At 36.4% G+C, this 24,146-nt stretch overlaps 1 protein-coding gene across 1 annotated transcript in view; it reads right to left on the bottom strand.

The window, feature by feature from the left end:
* The window catches only part of LOC127979689 (glutamate receptor ionotropic, NMDA 2D-like), an 83,337-nt gene that overhangs the window by 11,960 nt on the left and 47,231 nt on the right, over positions 1–24,146 (bottom strand). Inside the window, exons 4-11 of the mRNA XM_052585288.1 lie at positions 22,102–22,430; positions 11,910–12,024; positions 10,523–10,728; positions 8,793–8,961; positions 8,333–8,486; positions 7,393–7,518; positions 6,928–7,157; positions 5,765–5,925 (exon numbers count right to left, since the gene is read on the bottom strand). Of these exons, the coding sequence (XP_052441248.1) occupies positions 5,765–5,925; positions 6,928–7,157; positions 7,393–7,518; positions 8,333–8,486; positions 8,793–8,961; positions 10,523–10,728; positions 11,910–12,024; positions 22,102–22,430 (1,490 nt within the window). The remainder of the gene's footprint in view (positions 1–5,764; positions 5,926–6,927; positions 7,158–7,392; positions 7,519–8,332; positions 8,487–8,792; positions 8,962–10,522; positions 10,729–11,909; positions 12,025–22,101; positions 22,431–24,146) is intronic.

The following is a 24,146-nucleotide window of genomic DNA, read 5'->3' as shown; positions in this document are numbered from 1 at the left end:
AAAACTAGCCAATTATATGATTTGTTTTTTAATTTAGTGCAGTATTTTCCTGGCATAAAAACAACAAAGATCAAATCTAGCATGACAGTATTAAACTTGAACTACTAAAAGCAAAGAACACCTGACTAAATCAAGAGAGCCGAACAGTGACATTTACCTAATATTACAACACAAAAAAGATCAAATGTTTTGAATGGCTAAGACAAGTCAGAGTAAGCCAATTGGACATTTGATTTTCCTTCAAAAATCATTCCAATATACTGATACTTGTTGCTCAAGATACATTTCTTCATACAAATCAACATAAAAAAAGTTGTTAATATTTTTGTGGAAACCATCCTACATTTTTTTGACGAGCAGGAAACCAAAAAGCATTTATTTAAAAAAAGAATGTATTTCAAATAACAATATAAAAGTCTTCAATTCGGATCGATTTAATGCATACTTGTTGAATAAAAGTATGAAATCGAGCATCGCGTTAGTTCAGTCAGGCCACGTTAGTCACGCTTGCATCAGCTGACAGTCAGCTGTTCCTGACGTGTACCAATCCAGTCTTGACACCTATCACCTGCGGTTTAAATTCCCATTCTTCAGTGTCTCTTCCATTGCATTGCTGATTCCAATTAACTCCCTCCTCCAACCCCAACTCCACCAACTGAACCTGTAATCTGATCTAACTTTGTTCTTTCTTTACAGTCTCTTCATTGCAAGCAGTCTCTATCACATTTTGTTTACAACTAATTCTAAATTGTAATTTTGTATGCTTATAATGGTTCTGTTCTGTACCCCAGGGGGGTTTGTCTTGCTGCTCTCCCCGCTCTCTGTCCAACATGGCTGCATGGACAGGCATGTGGAGTGTTGCCCAGAACATAACCATACAGCGAAAGCTAACTGTATGCAATTATAATTGTCATAAATATACTTGACGGAAGTGGTCCTGATTTAAATATATATTTTGTTTAAAGCTGCAGTCCGTAAATTTTGCCTCTTTGAAGCCATCTTTGTTTGAAAACTTGAAATTGCAGCTGTTTGTGGAATTATCTTCCTTGTGTTGGTTGTGCGCTGGCACAGCTCCAGCTGGATGAATCTAATGTTTTGAGGAGTATGTGTAACAGTCAGTCAGATTCTAGCCAACGTCTTGGAATATATGACCCAAATAAGAATTTTTACTGTATATTGTCATCTGAACAAGTAACAGGTCTGCCAAGTTTGTTGTGACCAACTGAAGAAAAAAAAAAACATTAGAATAAATTGCGCAATATGGTGATTTAATCTAAAGATCGGTAATCAACTGTGCAAAGTACTGTTATTGTTATACTTTATTCTAAAATTATTAACTATTAATTATTGACAACATCAGCATTTCAGATTATGAGTGTGTATTAAAGTGTAGATTTCAATTACTGTACAGTCTAATCTCTAATTTTCATACCATTCGAATTTCATATTAAGAAATTTTTTTCACGCAAAAAACAAACTACGCTCTCTTCGAACTGGTTGTTTTTAGAATACAAATCTTGTCCAATCTCAGGCTATCTGTAATCAGACACATTTAAAACAGCAATATAATTGAATTTCATTCTATAAATACAAACTCGATTACTCAATAGATGAACTAATCGATTCTCTTTCCAACTCAGACTGCATTGGTTAAAGCTTATGGGGCTGCCACATTATGAAAGAATGGCTTAAGTACTAGTAGACATGTTATGGAAGTTACACGTAACATTTTAATTATATTTTGATAAAAATGAACGAAATGACTCGAAAAAAGATTCACTAATTTTGCTGAAAGCGACTCAAAGGTCCGAGTCGGTAAAATGATTACTAGCACTTAACTTTTTCAGTTGTGAATTTAAAATATTTTTGCAGCCCCCCCAGAGTGAGTTCTTTTCAGGTGACCATTATTTTAGAACATTTCCACTTACTATTTCCATGGCGATGCGTCACGTGACACACCGCGGCCACAAAAACATTGTTTGACAGATGGATCACTTTTATTACGTTTTCCTTTTTTTTATATATATATATTCACAAACTTGCATACCATGTCATGAACAATATGATATTCTGATTCACAAATATGTGTAAATGAGTGTTTTCTCATTTAAAAATCTTTCTAAATGATCTTGAGCATGCTTTATATGACCTGTAATGTGAGATGTGAACTGCCATGTTTATTTGCACTGCAGTACAGAGAGTCCTATCAGTCAGATTTACAGCACGTGAATTCATAAATTTCTCCCGAAATACAAGTGATAAGTGGCCGGTGAACTAGGTGAAGAATAAAGTGAACTTTATAGTTACTTACGCTATGTGTATCTGATATAAATAAAACACATCAGCAAATTATTTCTGAATGGATTGTTAGTGTTGCTTACATAGACGTGTGTATTTTTCAAATTCTTAATATATTGTTTTACTAGTATTTATGTGTATTTAAAGCTGCGGTAGGGAACTTTTGACGCTCTAGCGGTTAATAAACAGAACTGCTTGCGTCTTGCGGAAGAACATTGTAGCCGGAACTACTTCTCTCTGTTTATGTCTATGAAGAATCACAAAGGTACTGGGTTACTCCGCTGCGGTACCCCCGAAGCAATCTAAAATAGTCTGAATATAAACACTTATTATAGGTGTACCCTAGTGATTCAGGACAAGCTAAAAACACGGTTTGGAAAATGGATTCATGGTGTACTCGCTTATTATGTTAATTTTTCTACATTTTGAACACAAACAAAGTTACAGACCGCAGCTCTGATTGGTTGTTTTTTACCGGGAGCGCATGACTTTCTGCAAATGGCAATAGGACCACTGGGAGGAGCCAGAGGAGCTTGATTTTTTTCACAGATTATCTGTCTCATATTCTACTGTCAGGACATAATGACAGGTTTAATAAATATGTAAAAAATATTTTTTTTTACAAAAGTTCCCTACAGCACCTTTAAATATCTGAAACCTAAAATATACATGATGTGGTTAAGAACACTGCATAGTTGTGATAATATGACAAGAGCAGTGCAACTCAAAGGGTTAAAGTAGCAGGAGTTAAACCAGTTCTTACAAAATTTGGGAGCGATACTGCCAACATGTCTAATTATAGGCCTATTTCAAACTTGCCATCCGTTGCTAAGGTTCTTGAGCATGTGGTAGTTGGTCAGCTACAAAATAATTTATCTGCGATCAGACTACTAGAACCTTTTCAAGTAGGGTTTAAGTCTGGACACAGTACGGAGACTGCCCTTTTGAGGGTAAAAAATGATCTCCTTGCTGCAGCAGATTCTGGGGCTTGTGGCATTATGATATTGTTAGATTTCACTGCTGTTTTCGATACCATTTGTCACACTATACCACTGGAGAGATTACATAAGTGGACTGGTCTTTCTGGTGTAGATTTAAAATGGTTTGAATCATATCTTTCAGGATGCACTTAATTTGTCTATTCTGGTGCAAACAGATCTCAGACTGTTCCATTGTGGCAGGGGGTCCCTCAGGGATCGGGATTGAGTCCCACTCTCTGTTTTTAGAATTTATATGTTGCCTCTTGGGCAGATTATTCAAAAGCATGGTCTGGGTTATCATTGCTATGCAGATGATACCCAGATTTACATTAGTACTCAACCTTATGTTACATCTGCACTTTCAACTTTATCTTCTTGTTTACTAAAATACAGGCATTGGATGAAACATAAATGTCTACAGTTAAACTGTTCAAAAACTGAAGCACTATTTATTGGCACTTTAACAGCTGTAAATATACTTAATAATTTTAAACTTACAGTGGAAGATTGACAGATTCTCCCTTCTGTGTAGGTCCGGAATTAGGGTGTGATTTTTGATGCACAGCTGACTTTTAAAGGGGTCATTTGAAGCGATTTAAATTTTTCCTTTCTCATTGGAGTGTAACAGGCTCTTGGTGCATGAAGAAAATTAAAGTCTCAAACCCAAAGAGATATTCTTTATCATAGTTAAGACTCTGCTATGCCCTCCTAAAAATCGCTCATTCAATGGAAATATTTGCATAATGCCACCCAAATGTTCACACAAAGAAAGAAGGTGTGGTTTCAGTAACTGCAGTTAGTGTTGAAGCAACCATGTCTGGGAGATGCTGTGTATATCTAGGCGAAAACGAAAGCACTTTATTTAGCCTTCCGAAAGTAGATGCATTTAGGAATCTTCAAGATTACTTACAATAGAACAGCAACACAATTTATGGACGACCGTTTTGTGAACCTAGGAGAGGAGGTACTTCTGACTTTGCTACGACAATGTGGTGCTTCTGAATCAGCTACTGGAAGTATGTTTTGTTATGAGTTTAAGTATTTGCTATTGACTGTTCAAATGCAGAGTTTTGTGTGTCGTGTGTGAGAGAGAGAGAGAGAGAGAGAGAGACAGGCTCACACAGTGGAGTCAGCTGTCTTAACCGTCTATGGTTTGTGTACTGCAAACACATACGAGCTTCATTACTGTGTCTTTCACGCGACTCTGTTTTAAAAATGTTACTAAAGTAGGTTTTTATCATCTTCGGAATATTGTACGTATAAGACCGTTTCTCTCTATGCCTGATGCAGATAGACTTATTCATGCCTTTATAACATCTAGGCTTGATTATTGTAATTCATGTTTTGCAGGGTTACCTGCAAATTTGATTAAGAGGCTGCAATATGTGCAAAATTCAGCTGCTTGTGTCTTAACTTATACACCATCCCGTAATCATATCACTCCTGTGCTTTCGCAACTACATTGGCTTCCAGTTCAATCAGGCACTGATTTTAAAGTTATCTTAACTTATAAAGCAGTACATGAGCTGGCCCCAGAGTATATTTGTAATTTGGTCACAGTGTCAACACAATCTCGGTCTCTCCGCTCTGCTGATTCTCTTACTCTGTACCAGCCTCATTGCAAACTTAAAACTATGGGTGGGAGATCATTCTCTTTTGTTACTTCCAGGTTGTGGAATTATTTTGCCTCTTCCTATTATGAATTCTCCACCTTTTGTTTTAAGAAATTACTCAAAACATTCTCTTTAGTGAAGCTTTTATGTAATATTCTTACAGTTGTTGTTGTCGTTGTTATTGTGATGCCATTGTGATTGCTAATATGGAGTATTTTGTTCTTTTTATTGTTGTTTTATACTGTTGTAGCACTTTGAGTGTAAGAAATGCACATTACCAAAAGTTGTATTGTACAAATGTATTATTATTGTTATTACTATTATTATTATAAAAGCATTTAAATAAAATAAGTTTGACTTCAGAAAGTTATCAACCATGATAGTTATTATTACCATGCTGACACAAATTGAGCTTAAGGAGTGGTATCCTTTAGAAGTAGTAATCCCCGCTGAATGTTTTTTCCTTCCAGTGAAATACTGTAGCACAAAGGAGGAAAGTCAATCTTTACACTCCCCTTCGAAATGGAGGCGAAAAGCAACAGCCAACAAAATAATTAACACCTCTGTTGTGATCCATCATGTCACCCATATCAGTCAATTACTTGTGAGCACATCTGTTTTTCCCCACTGCTTAAAAGAACATCTTGATTCATTGGGACCTAACACATTTGTGGTCAGATTTAGGCCAGGATTAAAGCTTGAGTTTGGCAGATTTTTCATTTGCCAAGTTGGCTACTACTAAAACCCTTCATTATAGATACAACTTTATGCGTATGGATTAACCTACGGATTCTTCCGAGAGAGTGTGCATACCTTTGAACCTCATTTGTATCTTTTTAATGTCGTCTTTCACCACGGTTGTCATTCACTCACCCTGTCTTAAGGTTGTCAATGGCCTCTTCCACTCCTCTCTGATTGTTCCGCACCATGTACTGATGCATGTTGGGGTAATTGCTCCGTATATTCTCCTCTGTACTTCCGTTTGGGACAGTGCCAAAGCGCAAAGGAGGATACTGGTCTGTGGGATGCTGAAACTGAACACAACAGTAGAAGATACTTCATTAGGTTTCTGAAATATGAGATTACAGTTTAGGCTACTGAAATGCACATAATTAATCATGTGCATAACTATGATTGGAAACACTAAAGTGTGTGGTGGGTGTAAAAAGAATTAAAATTGAATTGTTTCATGTGATTATAGGTTGATGATTTATTTGCATAATTTGGCCTGACTGCTCCACACAAACAAATGCCTGGTTCAAATACAAGTGGGACCCATTTAAAAAGATTTATAGTGTGTATCCGTATCACTGCAGTGTCAGTAATTGTTATAAAACCACAATTTCACCTTCTATTGAATTTCATGCCCAGTAAATAAGGATATACTGATATGAAAATTGTAACTGATATGTCTCTTTTATGTCTCAGAACCATGATGTTATCATTAACTAAAACTATTTAAAAATGTTTTAAGTAATTGAAATGAAGCTGAAATGAAATGAGACATAAATGTTAAATGAAAACGTGAACGTAATCTAATCATTTAAAAAATGAGAAATGTTGCCTTAGTACATTAGCATACTACATACTGAAAATGTAAATAAAAATAACTAAAAAACAAATAAATTCAAATAATTAATTATACTATAATAGTATAATTAAAATACTATTATAAATCTGTACTTTATTTGTAAAATAAATAATGACCAACATTTTCCTTAAATACTTGCTATAAGAAAAAAATAGCTCAAAGAGCGTTCTGTTTTTACTATAATCTATGAATATCCATTTAAGTTAGTGATAAATGGTCATCTAACAATTCAGTATTATCATCATCATAAATTATAAATAATTATACAGGTTATAAATTACAACAAAATACCATATAACAATCTCTTTATTCGCAAATTATCATACAATTATAATATAAAACAATCATACTTATGACAATGTTTCCACACAGGTACGACCTCTCAACATAATAGCTGAAAAAGGGAAATATGTTACAAAAACAAATCACTGGTATCACTGTCTACCTTCTTATCACTGAGGCCAGACACAGTGTCGATGTACTCTTCTTGAATCATGAAAGCAGCCAGGTTAGCGGTGTAGCTGGCCAGGAAGATGACAGCGAAGAAAGCCCAGACCAGCACCATTATCTTACTGGTGGTGCCTCTCGGGTTTTCCACCGGAACAGAGTTATTAAACACAAGAGCCCACAGCAGCCAAATAGACTTCCCTATGGTGAACTTTGAACCTCCTGCCTCTGAGAGAAGAATAACACAGGAAGGCCAAATGAGGCATGTCTTATTATGACATACACAGTGATAACAGTGTAAAAGGAGACAACAAAAAGACACATGAGAAAAGAAGGAACACAGCTCGAGGTGAACTGTGGAACATGCTTACAATGATAATAACAATCTGTAAACAAGTCCTTCATTGCTGATTGCATTTATGAAATTGCCTAGAGCACAGCCTTATATATATAAACAACATACTTTTCCCGCTCTGTAAGCTTCGGTTGTATCCAACAGGGCTGAAGAACTCGAATATGAAGACGGTCACAGCTACCACCGATAGGCACATGACGAACATCATCACCCACACAGCTGGGCTGTACGGCTCTAAAATGGTGGGAAAAGCATAAAAATGAATGAATGGCAATCCAAACAATGTCATTTTCCCCCCCTGAGCTCCTTTTTCCATCCTAGAATTATTCAATCTAATTATCAGCCTCTTACATAAACAAATCCATGCAAAAATGTGCCACACAAACTGTGACAATCAAATTAGAAATGATCAAGCACATTTAGTCATATTTGTTTATGTTGGGATCCTTTAACGGTATTTGCAAAGCAGTAGGTGCTACACACAGCTAGATCAACACAGGGTTTGACAAACTCTCTCACATTTTATCCACCTCCTTGTTTAGAGATAATATTATATATGCATGTTGACGCGTTAATCTATGCACAGAACAATTTAGATTAAATAAATGGGGAGTGAGAATGGGGAGGAAGTTCATAGTATGTTCTTATCCAGAAAAAAAAAAAAATCACGAAAAATGAGATGATGACACGATTGCCGAAACAATTAAAAAGTGTTCATTGTCAGGGAGAGGCCAAGTTGGATTGCTAAGTACAAGATTATAAGGATACTTAAAACACTCACTTGGCAGTATGCATAAAAAGCCTAAAGGCAATCAATTTTTTAATAATCTGAATAATTGCTAAGGCAGCATTAAACACACATCTAACAATGAATCTAAAGTAATGTGAAGCCTGTAGCTACTGGTACAGCATAGTGCCGGCAAAATCAAGGTCAAGGCCTTTATTCTCCATGAAAGGTACAAACTAATGAATTGCATTACTTTGGAAAAGTATGCCAAATGACAAAGTAAAAAAGAAGTGTGGTGCTTGCTCCCTCCTATTCCCTTACCGAGGAAAGCAGATGGTGACACCGTGCCATTGCTGCGAGAGACCATGACACTGATGCCAGTCTCCACAAAAGGAACGGAGAACTCCACAACCTCTGACCTCTCTTCATTAATAGTCAGGGAGCCGATCGCCATGTCGGCCCGCTTGGACACCACCTGGTGGGGAAAGAGACTAATAACATTACGAACAGAGAAAGTGCATTTATAAAACTTAAAAAGTTTGTCAAGATTGTAAGTAATCTTTATGGACTACTTAGTGAATTTGAATGCCGTTTGGTTCATACATTTAAAAATATATTCAGTTTCATTCAATATATAATTATAGCACATTAGCTTGTATATTATGGTCCTTTACCAGTGTCACAATTTAAGACAAAAAAAATGCTCCACCTGAATTCAGTGGACTTTGTGATAATAAAATCAAAGTGAACAAATATTCGAGAGGTAAAATGAAAGCCTGACCTCCCCGACCAGTCCATTCCACTCTCCGTTTATGTTCTTTCCATGCCTGCCATTGGTCACCAGATAGAGGTCATAGCTGAAGCCCACTATTTTAGCCAGGCGCTTGAGAACATCAATACAGAAGCCTTTGCAGCAGTGCTTCATGGATTGAATGCCCTCAACAACCATGCTGTAATTGAAAAGAAGAAGTAGAGGAGAAAGACATAGAAATGGAAAAAGAAACAGAAGGGGACAGTGACAAAAGAAATAGATAATGTAGAGGAAGAAAGCAAAAGAAACTAAATGAACATCCCTGCTCAGAATTCAGTGCTGTGTCACCTAAGGCAAGCACATATAATCTGAGGTCCATCAGTATAAAGAATAAAGTACTTATTCTTGAAACGGTCTGCTGTTTTAAAAACAAGCACTAATAAATAGAAACTTGAGTAATTATTAAATAGGAAAAGGTCATTATTTATCTAAAGATTGTATGCCATATATCACCCAAAAATATAAAATACTTTTTTTATTAATTTTGCCAAATTTAAGCCACTGTTTATTATATTTAATATTGTCATGACAATTAAGCACATTTCCCCTAATTCTCATTATCATAAGCCATATATTTGATATAAATGAGAATCACCAATGCAATAATATACACTGGTGGTCAAAAGTTTTGAATAATGAAGACTTTTTAAATATTTTTGGAAAGAAATAACACATCGGAATAAATACTCACCAAGGATGTATTTTTATAAAAAATACAGTAAAACAGAAATATGTAATGTGAAATATTACAACAATCTAAAATACAATTTCTTCTAAAATGCAATTTATTAAAATGTAGCCATTACAATATATAATGGCAGTTTAATTCTCTTACCCAAAAATCCACAATTTATATAATTAATATAGATATATCATTATTTTTTAAATTAAAAATGTTCTGGTAATGAAAATATGTGGTGTAGATTAGTGATGCGTGGGTCGTCTCATAACCCGTGAACCCCGCCAGTAACACGTTGGAGCGGGTAAAGAAATTGTCACTTTATTTGCGGGGAGGGTCATTAAAAACAAAATAAAAATTCTCTATATCCTATATTAAATATTTGGAATATCTATTTTCATATTTTATTAGGTTCTTTGATAAGGTTACAATACGAAGGACTACGTAGCAACGTAACTTGCGTGATGTCCCCGACCCCATGGGTAAAACAGCGGATCGGGTTGGGGCGGGTAAAGAAATGTTACTTTATTTGCATAATTTCATAAAAGTGGGAAATTATTATTGTTTATATATGAATTATAATGAAAATGTTATTTTTAAGTGTATTTATGCAAAATGTTGGTTGGTTAAACAAAATCATAATGTATCTAATTATATAAAGCTGATCTTTCTTTAGATTTTTGTGGGTAAATATGACCTGGGCATGTTCTTGTTTTCGTGAGATGCACCCCGGCGCTGTATGCTAGACCAGGAAGAGTTCTGAGAAATTCTGCATTTAAATAAAGTAAATGAAGTAAAGTGCTCTAACATAGAACCATCATTGATCAACCTCTTCCATTTCTACGTGCATTTCTAATTTATTTAAATTCCATCAGTGCTAGTGACAAGATGGGGAATGAATGCCCCTGGGGTAATGTGAATGTAATTTGTAACATCTGCATATTCACTGCCACATTTGCCAAAGTGATAACCTCAAAGGTTGAACATTTCCAGTCTAAAAATCCACAGACTGAACCTTGACCTGTTGTTGAGCGGCAGACGGCACGGCACAGAGTCTCTGATACAGGAGCCTGTTCCAGGATCAGCAGGCTCTACAATGACGAACGGCCTCTCCTCCAGAGTAACCACACGCAAGTGCTGGGAGTCATCCAGAGGTTTGAGGAATGGGCCGTAACGGGACCAGGGCGGGTAACGCAGACGCAGCACACCATTTTCCCACCAACCTACCTACAACAATAACAAGATGTCATTAAAATGATACAAACACATTTCTGAAACCTCAGACAGATGCAGAATACCACATAATGATACTGGTACTGTGAAGAAGTTAAATGATTGGTGTTGGAATCTGTTTTCTATTTGACATTCTCAAGACTGACTGTGGATGTAGTGCCAACCGTATTAAGTAAGAAACTGAAACTGAAGAACATTTACATTTTCTGTCTTCCCAAGTGACAGCTATTTTACCTTTCAACAAGTCACATAAACTCAAACCTTTCAAATCTACTGCAGCATGGCACCCTTTTAACTTCACATTATTCCCAATCCCAAGTGTTAACCATCTGTCAGTGAACATGACAATTAAATATAATACAAAAAGACTTGTTCTAGCTCGACAATGAATGATTAATATTTCTGGAGCTCCACTGGCACGCTTGTGAAACCAGCCATTTCAAACTGTCAAAAAGTGCATGAATGACCAATACCAAATATGTTCCTGGAAAAATAGATTATTTCCCATGGCTTATTGACTTTTGCCAGGAAAATGAAGTATGTGCAATCATTTGCAACTGCATTCAAGTGCACTGCCCCCCCGTAAAAAATTTCTCTTTTGAAATTCACTGAATAACTGGAACATTGTGAATTATACAGTAAAACATAAATAAGCATATAAAAACCTAAAGGTACGAACTGCCGACTAGTCATTTTTATAACTCTCAGTGCACAGTAAGTTGATAATTTTGCTGCATTATATCAAAGGTATATGTAGTAAATATAGTACTGACAATAAAAATCAAGCATAGTTATGCTATTAAAAACACAAAAAAGTTATCAAACAGATTTTAAAAATCCAATTCCAATGAATATTGCACCATTGAGACCTTGATTTTCATAACACAGTTTATACATTATAATACAATTTAAAGAATTGTGTTGATGCAACTTTTGAGGTTTGCACAAAATGTATTGTAATCTAATAGGAATGTGCATATATTTATTCTTTGATGTACTTCAGTCCCTTCTGTATGCGACACATGGTTCATTTCAAATGCATTCTTCACATTTCATTTATTTCATTTAAATGGCAAGGCAAAATGTGAACTCACTTGGGAGCTGCATTTAAAACAGTTCAATGATAACCATGAATATCTAAACACATTTAAGCATACTAATGGCTCCACCCCTACCTCCTCCCAGCCTCTTCCTGCAGTGTAGGAGATAACATCCAGGAGCGGATTTGCCAGATAACCGTCATTATTAAAGGAATAGTCCCGTCCAGATAGAGTTATGTTACTGAAGAACCTGCAGGAGGAGAAGAGGAAAAAAGAGCAGAGTGATAAAGGAGGAGTCTGAGTGAAAGTGATAAAGAGAAGGAGAGAGAGCAGCGAGAGATAAAGAGTGATAGATGGGAGTTCCATTAGTCACCTCTCCACTTGGGGTGCTGTGTGTGATTTGTGCTGAATACTTAAGGGACTCTTAAGCAAACCTTCTCTGCTGAACATTAAACAGAAATGACAACACTGAATCTCAATGAACATAAAAAAGAAATTAATTTACAAAACGACCAAAAACTCAATTCAATTGGTTAGGGTAAAACTGCCTAACCAATTGAAAGAATTGATAAAGAGGAAAATTGAAAGTATGGAAGGATTAAAAATAACAAACAGAGAATGTACTGTATTTGTGAATGGATAAAAAATATATTGGAAGAAAGGGTAGACAAATGCATGGATGAATAAAAAGATGAAGGGTGCTGAAAGATGAACTTAATGAATGTATAAATTAGGGAACGAAAAAGTAGAGAGAAAAAGATGGATAAACAAACAGATAAAAAATGAACGCGAGTAAAAAGGATCGAGGTCATGAATAAATGTACAGATAGGAAAGAAAAATGGGATGGATGAATGGATAAAATATAAGTAGTTTAAAGGGTAAATATAATGAATGAATGAAACCATATGAATATTAAATAGAAATGACAACATTGAATCTCTGTGAAAACAGAATGACCAAAAACTCTAACCAAATAAATGAATCAATGAATTAATATACACGAAAATAGACAGTATGAACCGAAAGAAAGAAAGAACATAGAGTACAACATAATGAATGAATGAATGAACGAACGAACGAACAAAGTAACAAACAAGCAAAATTCTGAAAGAGAGAATGGATGAATGAATGGAATACATTTTATATATATATATATATATATATATATATATATATATATATATATATATATATATATATATATATAAGGCTGGTAATTTAACAAGTTAATTAGATTAATTCATTACGTTGAAAAATTAAAATATGGTAAAAAAAAAAACACATTTAATGCACTTGCTCCGACCCATATCTACAGTATTGTTCAAAATAATAGCAGTACAATGTGACTAACCAGAATAATCAAGGTTTTTAGTATATTTTTTATTGCTACGTGGCAAACAAGTTACCAGTAGGTTCAGTAGATTGTCAGAAAACAAACAAGACCCAGCATTCATGATATGCACGCTCTTAAGGCTGTGCAATTGGGCAATTCGTTGAAAGGGGTGTGTACAAACTCAAAACTATTTTGTACAAACATTTTTTTTTTCTGGGATTTAGCAATCCTGTGAATCACTAAACTAATATTTAGTTGTATGACCACAGTTTTTTAAAACTGCTTGACATCGGTGTGGCATGGAGTCAACCAACTTGTGGCACCTCTCAGCTGTTATTCCACTCCATGATTCTTTAACAACATTCCACAATTCATTCACATTTCTTGGTTTTGCTTCAGAAACAGCATTTTTGATATCACCCCACAAGTTCTCAATTGGATTAAGGTCTGGAGATTGGGCTGGCCACTCCATAACATTAATTTTGTTGGTTTGGAACCAAGACTTTGCCCGTTTACTAGTGTGTTTTGGGTCATTGTCTTGTTGAAACAACCATTTCAAGGGCATGTCCTCTTCAGCATAGGGCAACATGACCTCTTCAAGTATTTTAACATATGCAAACTGATCCATGATCCCTGGTATGCGATAAATAGGCCCAACACCATAGTAGGAGAAACATGCCCATATCATGATGCTTGCACCTCCATGCTTCACTGTCTTCACTGTGTACTGTGGCTTGAATTCAGAGTTTGGGGGTCGTCTCACAAACTGCCTGTGGCCCTTGGACCCAAAAAGAACAATTTTACTCTCATCAGTCCACAAAATGTTCCTCCATTTCTCTTTAGGCCAGTTGATGTGTTCTTTGGCAAATTGTAACCTCTTCTGCACATGCCTTTTTTTTAACAGAGGGACTTTGCGGGGGATTCTTGAAAATAGATTAGCTTCACACAGACGTCTTCTAACTGTCACAGTACTTACAGGTAACTCCAGACTGTCTTTGATCATCCTGGAGGTGATCATTGGCTGAGCCTTTGCCATTCTGGTTATTCTTCTATCCATTTTGATGGTTGTCTTCCGTTTTCTTCCACGTCTCTCTGGTTTTGCTCTCCATTTTAAGGCATTGGAGATCATTTTAGCTGAACAGCCTATCATTTTTTGCACCTCTTTATAGGTTTTCCCCTCTCTAATCAACTTTTTAATCAAAGTACGCTGTTCTTCTGAACAATGTCTTGAATGACCCATTTTCCTCAGCTTTCAAATGCATGTTCAACAAGTGTTGGCTTCATCCTTAAATAGGGGCCACCTGATTCACACCTGTTTCTTCACAAAATTGATGACCTCAGTGATTGAATGCCACACTGCTATTTTTTTGAACACACCCCTTTCAACTAATTCAACTAATTGCCCAATTGCACAGCCTTAAGAGCGTGCATATCATGAATGCTGGGTCTCATTTGTTTTCTGAGAATCTACTGAACCTACTGGTAACTTGTTTGCCACGTAGCAATAAAAAATATACTAAAAACCTTGATTATTCTGGTTAGTCACATTGTACTGCTATTATTTTGAACAATACTGTACGTGGGTCATCTTACAATTGATACAGCTGATTGATTACAAATATGAGGCAGGGCAACAACTCACTGCGTGATGGAGCAAGAATGTAGTTAGAATGTCCCTAAAATTCAAGATATGGGAGCAAAAATGCCCCGTTTGAGTTTTTGTGTCATATTTACACAATATAGTTAAGCAATATCACACGAGCAATAGGCTAAGTGCAATATCACGAGTGCAAATGTGATACTGATCTTATACAACAGTTCAGTACGTAAGTTAATATTGTGTTATTTTAGACACAATGTTATCTGTTGTCCTAAATTTTGGCAACAAAAATATAAAGACAAAGCAGAACTAAAGAACGAAGCAGCATTTCATCTCTTAATCCACATTTTGAACAAACTGGGTGAACCATTAGGTGTGTTGAACCATTGGTCATAGGTGCATTGGATTTGAAGCAGCACTGCACAGATTGGTCGGGTGTATCTTGAAATCAAAGGACCGTGAGAGTGATTCAAAAGCATAAGGAGCCATCTGCTCTCAATAGCTCTTGTGGTACTTTGATGTCACGCACCTGAATGAATCAGATATTTGAACGATTTGAATGAATAAATGACTCAATGACTTAATCATTGAGACATTTACTACTACCTACTGGCAGTTTTAGTTTATTATTTAAAGTAACATTTCATTAAAAAATAATTTCATATTTCCATAGCAATAATAAAAGTAATAAAACAAATTATTAAAGGTATATTTCACACACCCCAAAATGACAATTATGTCATCATTTACTTACCCTCATGGTCCAAAAGAGTATGGCCCCAATTTTAATGATCTAAATCATGGTCTAAAGTGCACGGCACAGGTTCACTCAAGGCGTATCCAAATCCACTTTTGCTAGTTTAACAATGGGTCTGCGTGCCCAAACGCATTATTTAAACAGGTTGTCCCTATTCTCTTAATGAGTAATGCGTGTTTTTGGGTGTAACGTGCAATAAACCAATCCGAGTGTCATCTCCCATGGTAGATTTGCTATTTACACGGCGGAATTTGCAAGCAAAAAAAAGAACACGTCTCCAGAGATTAAACGGAGCTGCTTGTTCACGAGCAAACAGGTAGCATAATTCTGATATATGCAATCGCTATATATCGGCATTTTTATATTTATGTACACTATAATAATTGTTTTACATTTTAATCTTTTATTGTTTCATATTTAAACATGTTTGTGTGCTGCTGCGCATCTCTGTGTGTATTAAACAAAGTAAATGTGCATTGTGGACCCACACAGAGGCACATTTTCTACTAACACGCTCTTTATTTAGTAGAAAATTTAACATACTGCACCATTGACTTTAGACCAGGTCTTAGCTGGTCTATAGTGCAGTCTATTTTCAGTTCCTCAAATGGGCACAAATGCATTTGCTATTTAAACAACGCGGAGCAGGACAGGAAAATGAGAACTGCGTCGGGCTGAAACTAGCAAAACACTTGTGCCGGGTGTATGATGGGGCCCTATATGTAATAAATTTTAGTAAACAAAATATTTCTTGCTGAAGATACTTTTTATAATGTCTGTTTACAACAATTACATTAAATGATCTTTTGGGAGTAATTTCTCAGCCAAATTTGATGTGCGATTAATTAGCGATTAATTAGACTAATTAATCACCACTTGTAATTAATGTATTTAATTAGATTAGATAACCTTCACAAAAGTGAAGAGGAAAAGATAAATGAATGGACAGGTAAAATAGGATCAACTTCATGAATAAATGAACAAATAAGATAAGAAGGGATTAATGGTAACAACTGAAGAATAGTTTCAAGGGTAAAATCGTTGGAAAATGTAATTAAATGAATGAATGAAATGTTGAATAAAGAAATAGAGAGGTAAAAAATGGATGAATAGATGTATTTATGGAATAAATGTGGAAAAACATAATGAAAACATTAATGCCAGAATAAATAAAAAATTTATTAATGTATTCACAGTTTATGAAGAAAAATTGTGATGTACAGATGGAAAAAACAAGGGTAAAGTAAAGGATAACCTTCACAGAGGAGTGATTCGATAAATCTATGAAAGAGGAACTGGGTGGATGGAGGATGAATGACATGCCCTGAGGCACCGCAGCCAAGGCTCTGATTGCGCTTTTATCGCACTTCCAGATCGGCGGCAGGACACGGCAGTCATCTCGCCAATGGCTTGTTTTCAATATTCAGTGTTTGGAGCTCTTTGGATGCTGCCGAGATGCTCTTGTTAGTTGCCATGACAACTAGGAACAAGCGAGTAGCACCCAAACTCTGGAACAGACGCGAAACGTGAACATCACAACGGAGCAATCTTTCTCTCCTGCACGTGTGGAAGCTGCTCCTCTCGTTGGGTATTCGTCAGCAGTTTTCTTTTCACTGGTGATGCGGTAATGGCCAGAGAAAAAGACACTTTCAACCAGCTTGTTTTTCATTATTTATTTTAGCCAGTCTTTGTACTGGATGCTAGGCTTGTTTTTATGAGACATGTCTCATAAGTCTTTCCAATTGTGTCTTTGGGAGAAATTGTACTTGATATCATAATTTATGTAAGGCTCTATATAAGAGATTATGTTTATTTCAAATCATCAGGGCTTCTGGTTAAATGCCCTGTTTAAAGAACGTGAGTGGTATTTCTTAGCCATACTCTCATTCCTTCATCTCGAAACGGCACGCTAAACACTTTTAGAAATACGAAATGAAGCTCTGTTCATTTTTCATGCACACTCACAGGGGAACCATAATCGAGTTTACAAATCGCTCTTAAACTTCTTCGATCTGTAACACGTGAAATCTGCCCGCGGATCGGCAATTAAAGAAACCGTCTGATCAGGCGTAATTAATTTATCTGGCGTTGATTTCGAGAGTGCAATGGAGAGCATGACAATCTTATCAACCTCGAGTCTGCAATGCCAGCACTCACACTTCCCTCATTCCATCGCTCTAGACCCCTGCAAGGTTGTCATAGCGACACAGCCATTGACATTAAATGTGTTCTGCTAATGCCTTACATTGTGGGGTGAACAAACAACCTAAAGCACAGCACGTAGCAGAATACAGATGTCACTTGTGTCATCACAATGAAGACGAGAAAGAGAGAAGCAGGAAAAAGGGAGCGTGAGCCTGACACAAAATGGAAAAGTAGCAGTGATGTACTGTCACTCGGAATGTAAAATGAAAAAGCCTGGAGACACAAGGAAGAGAAGGCAGGGGGGGAAAGTGTGTGGTGCACACACCAGGACAGGATAAGGAGAGATCCAGAATGTTTAAACATCAGAGGGGTGTTTAAACATCAGAAACATTTGAGGGGTTTTAATGTGTCCATTAAAGCGTTAGTATGGTGATGAGCAGAGGCACTGCCCTCTGCAGCTGCGTGCGTGTGTGTATGTGTTTGAAAAAGAGAGTATCTTAAAGCAGTATGGCTGTATACAACATCAATATGGTTACCCTATAAGCAAAAGTCATAAAGAGAGAGGCTGTTTCAAAGCCTAACAAGACCGAGACAGCATTTTCGGGGTTCAAACGGTTCAAAAAGTTAACTGAAATGGTCAAAAATGCTGTCTCCGTAACCATGTTTAAGCTCGCCCATGATGCCTAAGAATGTACTGTAAGTAGGAACATTCAAATATGCCTTCTAAGTACCCAAAATGCTGTCTAGGAATGAATGTTCAAGCTCAAGAGTGATGCCCTGAAAATGCTTTCTAGGCACATTTTAACATGCCTATCATGCTCAAAAAGGGCCTCTAGGCTCATCTAGACAGGAACCATGGGCAATGCAATACGTGAAGAGAGAGAGAGAGAGGGGAAGTTGGCAAAGTTGGCTGAAGACGTCAATACTGCTGCGACATCCTGCACAGACAGCATGAGTTAATAGGAGGAAGTGGGCGTAAGAGTGAGTGAATGAGGGATGGAGCAGACCTTGAGTGAGTGAATGAGTGAGAGTAAGATTGAGTTTGAGTGTGTGTGTGGGTGAAGCCGGGCGGCTGTGAGATCAGTTCCATTGGTGACAGTCTGTGATATTTCCCCCTGCATTCGGCGCACCATAACCAATTATCCTATTTACATGCAAAACGACACCGCATGCGTGCCTCTTTAGAGCCGCCTGCAGGGGCAAGATGAGAGCGCGGAGGAAAAATGATGGGATGAGACAGTGGGGGCCAACAAAAGGGTGGGAGAAAAGGAGGGGGACAGGAAAGAATGAGTGCGAGAGAGACTGAAGAGTATGAGATAGAGATGGAATTAGAGTGGGGACAGTATTGTCGACATGATGAGAGAAGAGAGATATTATGAAAGAGTGCAAGGACTAAGAAATGCACGGGCATGAAAGAGTGGGAGGATGTGAAGTGGGGGGGGGATGAGTAGGGGGATTTGAGAGACTAAAATAAAGCAAAACAATGAGAAATGAGAGAGAAAACTTCCCAAAAAGAGGGTGAAAAGTTGGAAAGGAGAAAGGTGATGAAGGGTCAATAACAATGGGCAGGAGTACAGGTGAGCATTCACCACACTCCGTTAACTTAAGCAGTAACAAAAAGTTAGCAGTAGGGGGAAACAGGTCTGTTGAAATATGCTTTTCTCAAAGTACTGCCAGTGCTCCCATCTAATGCGCCAGCCCCTAATGACTGATTCTAATGACACATCTGCTTTCATATTTTATCTGGAGTGACTGCATTAAACTGTTTCCAGAGCAGACGTCATATGGTGCGATGGTCAGAGACAAATCTGTATAATATACAGCAACCGTATGTGTAATCTGTGAACCAGTACCATTGATTGGACTGCAGATAACGCTGGAATATAATGAGGACAAAGAAATAAAAATCAAAGCAGTATTTCATTATTTCATCAACTCAAAAGTGGATCGTAGATGATTTCTATTCATAATAGAAGCTGTATTGTAATTTTCCATTATCCAGCTGACCACCATTATAATAATCAATTCAGCTTCACTAATACATGACCACAAGCTCAAATATCAAGCACGGGTGCTTCATAACTCAAAGTTTTATCAATATCAGTCAAAATATGTCAAGAGACCACATTAATCTCACCATACTTGGCATGAAATTTGTTCAGCTCATATTTCTATGGGAGCCCATTGCCACCACAGAATAAAAAATAAAAAAGGTAGTTGTGACATTTTATGACAATTTTCTCACAATTGCAGGATTTCTTCCAAGAACTGCAAGAATGATATCGCAATTGTGAAATAAAGTCACAATTATCTTTTTTTTTTTATTATTCAATGACAGTTACAAGCAAAAAATACAGAAATAGAAATTATTGTTTGCTTAAAGAAAAGGCAACCTATTTGTAGGACCATTGAAGGAATAGTTCAGGCATCATTTATTCACCTGTATGTCGTTTCAAACAACTGTATGACTCTTAACACAATTAAAGCTAATTGGGTCCAAAAGAACACTGTCTTTACATCGTTAAAATATTTTCATAACAACTTCCCCCAAATTCTCCTTATCACAACATGGAGGAAAAAAAAGAAAAGAAAAAACCTCTCATTACCGTAAGGTGGAACAAATGATGGTATATTATTTAAATTGAAAAGCAATTTAATGAGAACCAAATGAGAATTCCCATTGAAAATAATAAGAATTACACACAAACTAATAACCTGATATATTGCTGTAATGAAGGAAAATATGGTAATTTGTCATGAAAATAATGTCACAGTGTCACAATCTTAATGGTCCTAAAAAAAGACAATATGCAAAATATAGTATAAATTCTTATTTTTCTAGTTTTGATATTGGAACTGAAATATGATCCGGACAACCACCCTTTTTAAAAAATTAATTAGAGAACAAAAATGTGCTCTGTGACCAACCTACAAAAAGCTATGCAGAATGTACTAATGGTGTCATATTCGCCCACTGCTTAAATCCAATATGAAAAGCATGAAGATTGAATGAGTTTCCAACCCAATTTGCAATGATTTCAAAATAAGGAAGAAAACAATTAAATGAGAAACTGAAATTAAACAAAAACCTGTACGAAAGCACTCATACAGGATCTATAGAAGTGATTCCGTGCTCAGCGCTAATGAATAGAGATCAATGGGAAACCTTGAGCAAAATATAGCAGCAGTTCTTAAAAAGGGCTGTCCGTTGGCTCCCTGAAGGAATAGATGTTGCAATACTTTGAGGTAGAGAAGCAAAAAGTAACAAAAACCTCTTTCAGGCAAAGAGTAGAGAAATTCATTTAAAAAAAAAAAAACAGATCATTTTGGTTACATCTATTATACAGATGTCACAACAAACTAAATCCAATGATTGATAACAGTCCTTGTAAAGTGGCCATGAGAGAACGCTCAGTATGAAAATAAACTGGCAGGGTCAACTAACCTAACCTGATGGCATGTTTAAGTGATTGACTTTTGAAGGTGGTTAAAAGATTTATGAGTCTCTCAGTTCATGCCTGAGTGACATGAACACTTCCGAGAGAGCTCCCCCCACCATAAAGACTAGTCGACAGTGCTGTTTGAGGCCACTGTTTTTTGGAGATTGAGAGATTTGTGAGAAGCATGACTGACAGGCAGCAAATCCCTGCAGTATGGGCTGTCAAACACAAATCAAATGCAGGTTAAGGGCATGTGTGTGTGACTGAACACACGTGGCCTCATTGGGGTGATGGGTGAAAAGAGACCCAGGAAACAGACAACAGGGGTTTTTGATACAATCATCATAGTCGCACTGTTTGGCACCGCTCTTTGAATTTTGTGCTGCAAGAGATGAAACAGAAACTTGTTACAATGTATTTTTTTTTGTTTTTTTTTGCTGTTCATGATGCACCCGGTTTAGGGCCATTTCCTCTAACAGTACAAAGTCAGTGTAGTGTTCATACATAATTAACAACAGCCTGAAATAAAGATTTCAGTTTGTGTCAGGAAACTGTGGGGAGATATATTACAACAAAAATGTAATCAATATTTATTATCAAATGAATGCTTTAACAATTTTGAGTGGAACGAGTCAGGACTTAATTTGGGTCAGTACCTTTAATCAAATGCAGCTGGAATTTTATCTCCCTGCAATTATATGCAGATAGATCATGGTTAAAAAAACAAACAAAAAAAACTTATTCATGATTTTCTAAAGATGTCATAAAATTAAAATATGTGATTTGTGGACCCAAATTTTAGCTTGATACTGAAAAGATTTGGTGGTAACAATTATTTTAATTTAGAAACTGCTAGTAAGTTTCACATTAAATTAATCATAATTTGTTTAAGTAAAATGATTGTAGAGCATAAGAGAAAAAAAGCATGAATAAAACCTTACCAACCTCTAAATTTTGAATGACAGTCTATATTCTATTCCTTCTTGGATGAGACAGGGATGTACACCCAACAAAGCTGTGAATTTATCAGCTTTCAATTTGATTTTCTCACCTGATTCTATCCGGTACCCTCTGTGTTTGATTTCCATCCGTCACGCAGTTCCCAGCAAAGCTTGTCCCTCGAGCCCCGCTGTACTCTCTACGTAAAGCCATAGCACCATGCGTCAATACTGACACCCCCTTTGCAATTCGCCGTCGCGGCTCATCCCTCCATCCCTGGGGTCGCACAGCAAACAGAGCCTTGGGAAGACCCTCAAGACCAAGTCCAGACAGAGCCGGGCCCACCGCAAACCACATATGTGAGGGAGTAGCCTGCCCTGATGCCCATGCAGCCTTAAAAATGTGCTCCGCCTCTTCCTGTGAGCAATATAGCAGTCGCACCTGTAGAGAATGGCAGAGCAAGAAAGGAATAAATATTCAAAAGGAACCACTTTTTCATCTTAAAGTCGACATAAAATCTAAATGTATTTACTTAATGTTCATTCATTTGTGCATAATGATGAAAATAAGAAAAAATCATTGTAATGTTTAATTAAAATGGAACTTAAGACACTTCTTTCTGATTCAATTTACTGATTTACTCTAAAATGTCACATTAAGAAAGACAAAGAAGATCAGGGGTTTATTAAAATAACTTTGGTCATGCAAAGAATATTAAAGAATCTAATCAGGAAAATGAATATCATGCTGACTTAAAGTGACGGCAAAAAAAAAAAAAAAAACGAATTACAGTCATCAAGCCCAATAAGGTCTTTCTGGCAGCTCATGATACTTCTATAATTTCAGAGATTGTCCTATCGGAACAGAGTGATCTGGTCAGCTTGTTATACATGTGCTAACTCATGTTCTTCAGTATCCTTAGCATGACCAAGGTTTTTTTTTTTTTTTTGGTAACCTCAAATCATGGAAGGTGTACACAGGATTTTTCTTCACACGTTTCAGAAAAAGGTCAGGGATGTCAGACATCTTGAAATTACTTTGATGTGCAGGGGTGTTGTTTTTCTTGCTGGGGATGGGGTTGCTTATCCCACTTGTCGACATGTAGCAACAGGCTCCTGACAGGGAGATAAAACTACTCTTGAGGGTTGTTGACTGGTGACCTGCACTCTTCCAACAATTCCTACAGTATAACAACTGCAGCGAAAGTAGAAGTGTGGAATCAATTGACCTTCCAGCAGGGCAAGTCTAGGCTCTTGCTACTGGACTACACCGCCAGATGTTTTTTCATTGGCCATGGGTTTTATTTTCTTTGTTTCATGGGCAAAAATAAATGAAAATACTTAAATATAAACATCTCCTTAAATATAATTCTAAAACTGCCAGTTGGTGAGAACGCAAACTTTAAGAATTTGTTTATTACTTGAGAAAAAGTCTTAAAGTACGTGATATTTATTTTACTTAAGTACAGATAGTATTTTTAAAATCTTAAATGTAATTAAGTATTGAAAGTAAAAGTACTAGTAAATAAAGCAAGCACACACACACATTTTGTATTTTTTGGGTAAGAATAAGAAGCACTTCTTCCGGTCCTTACTTTCCAACATAAGAAAAAAATTCTGGAATCTGCATCTGAAATAGGATTTAGCCTACAGTTGAATGTATTTCAGCCGGGACATGGATGAAATTAACCTGCAGTTACTGATGCATAAATAGGTTTTAGAACTAAATAACTATTTTCATTGTCAAAATTGAGTAAAAACAAGCGATATTATGTCTACAATGTAAGTCACTTATTGCTTTACTGAGCTTGTATAAAATTATTACTAAATGTGTTCACACATCTGCAGAAACTGTACTCTTTTTGTGATATAGATTAAGTTAACTAGGCCTATATTAAACTATATAAATATAAAAAGCATACAGAAGAATTTTTGCTGTCTACAATTTAGAATGCCTGCAATATTGAGTTTTAATAGAGTTTTAATAGTGTGTGATTTGGTGATATAGCCTACTAGATAACATCAGATTGCACATCATTACAACAACATCATATTATCACAGACGATGCTGTATATCACACACTCCAGCCTCGACTTGAGTGGAAATTATAATCATCTGCACTTGTTTGCACATGAGCAAACATGTTCAAACCCCAGA

Source organism: Carassius gibelio, chromosome B19, assembly GCF_023724105.1.
Source record: "Carassius gibelio isolate Cgi1373 ecotype wild population from Czech Republic chromosome B19, carGib1.2-hapl.c, whole genome shotgun sequence".
In the NCBI taxonomy this organism is placed as follows: Eukaryota; Metazoa; Chordata; class Actinopteri; order Cypriniformes; family Cyprinidae; genus Carassius; species Carassius gibelio.
The sequence above is the reverse complement of the archived record's forward strand: the minus strand, read 5'-3'. Positions and strand labels throughout refer to the sequence as shown.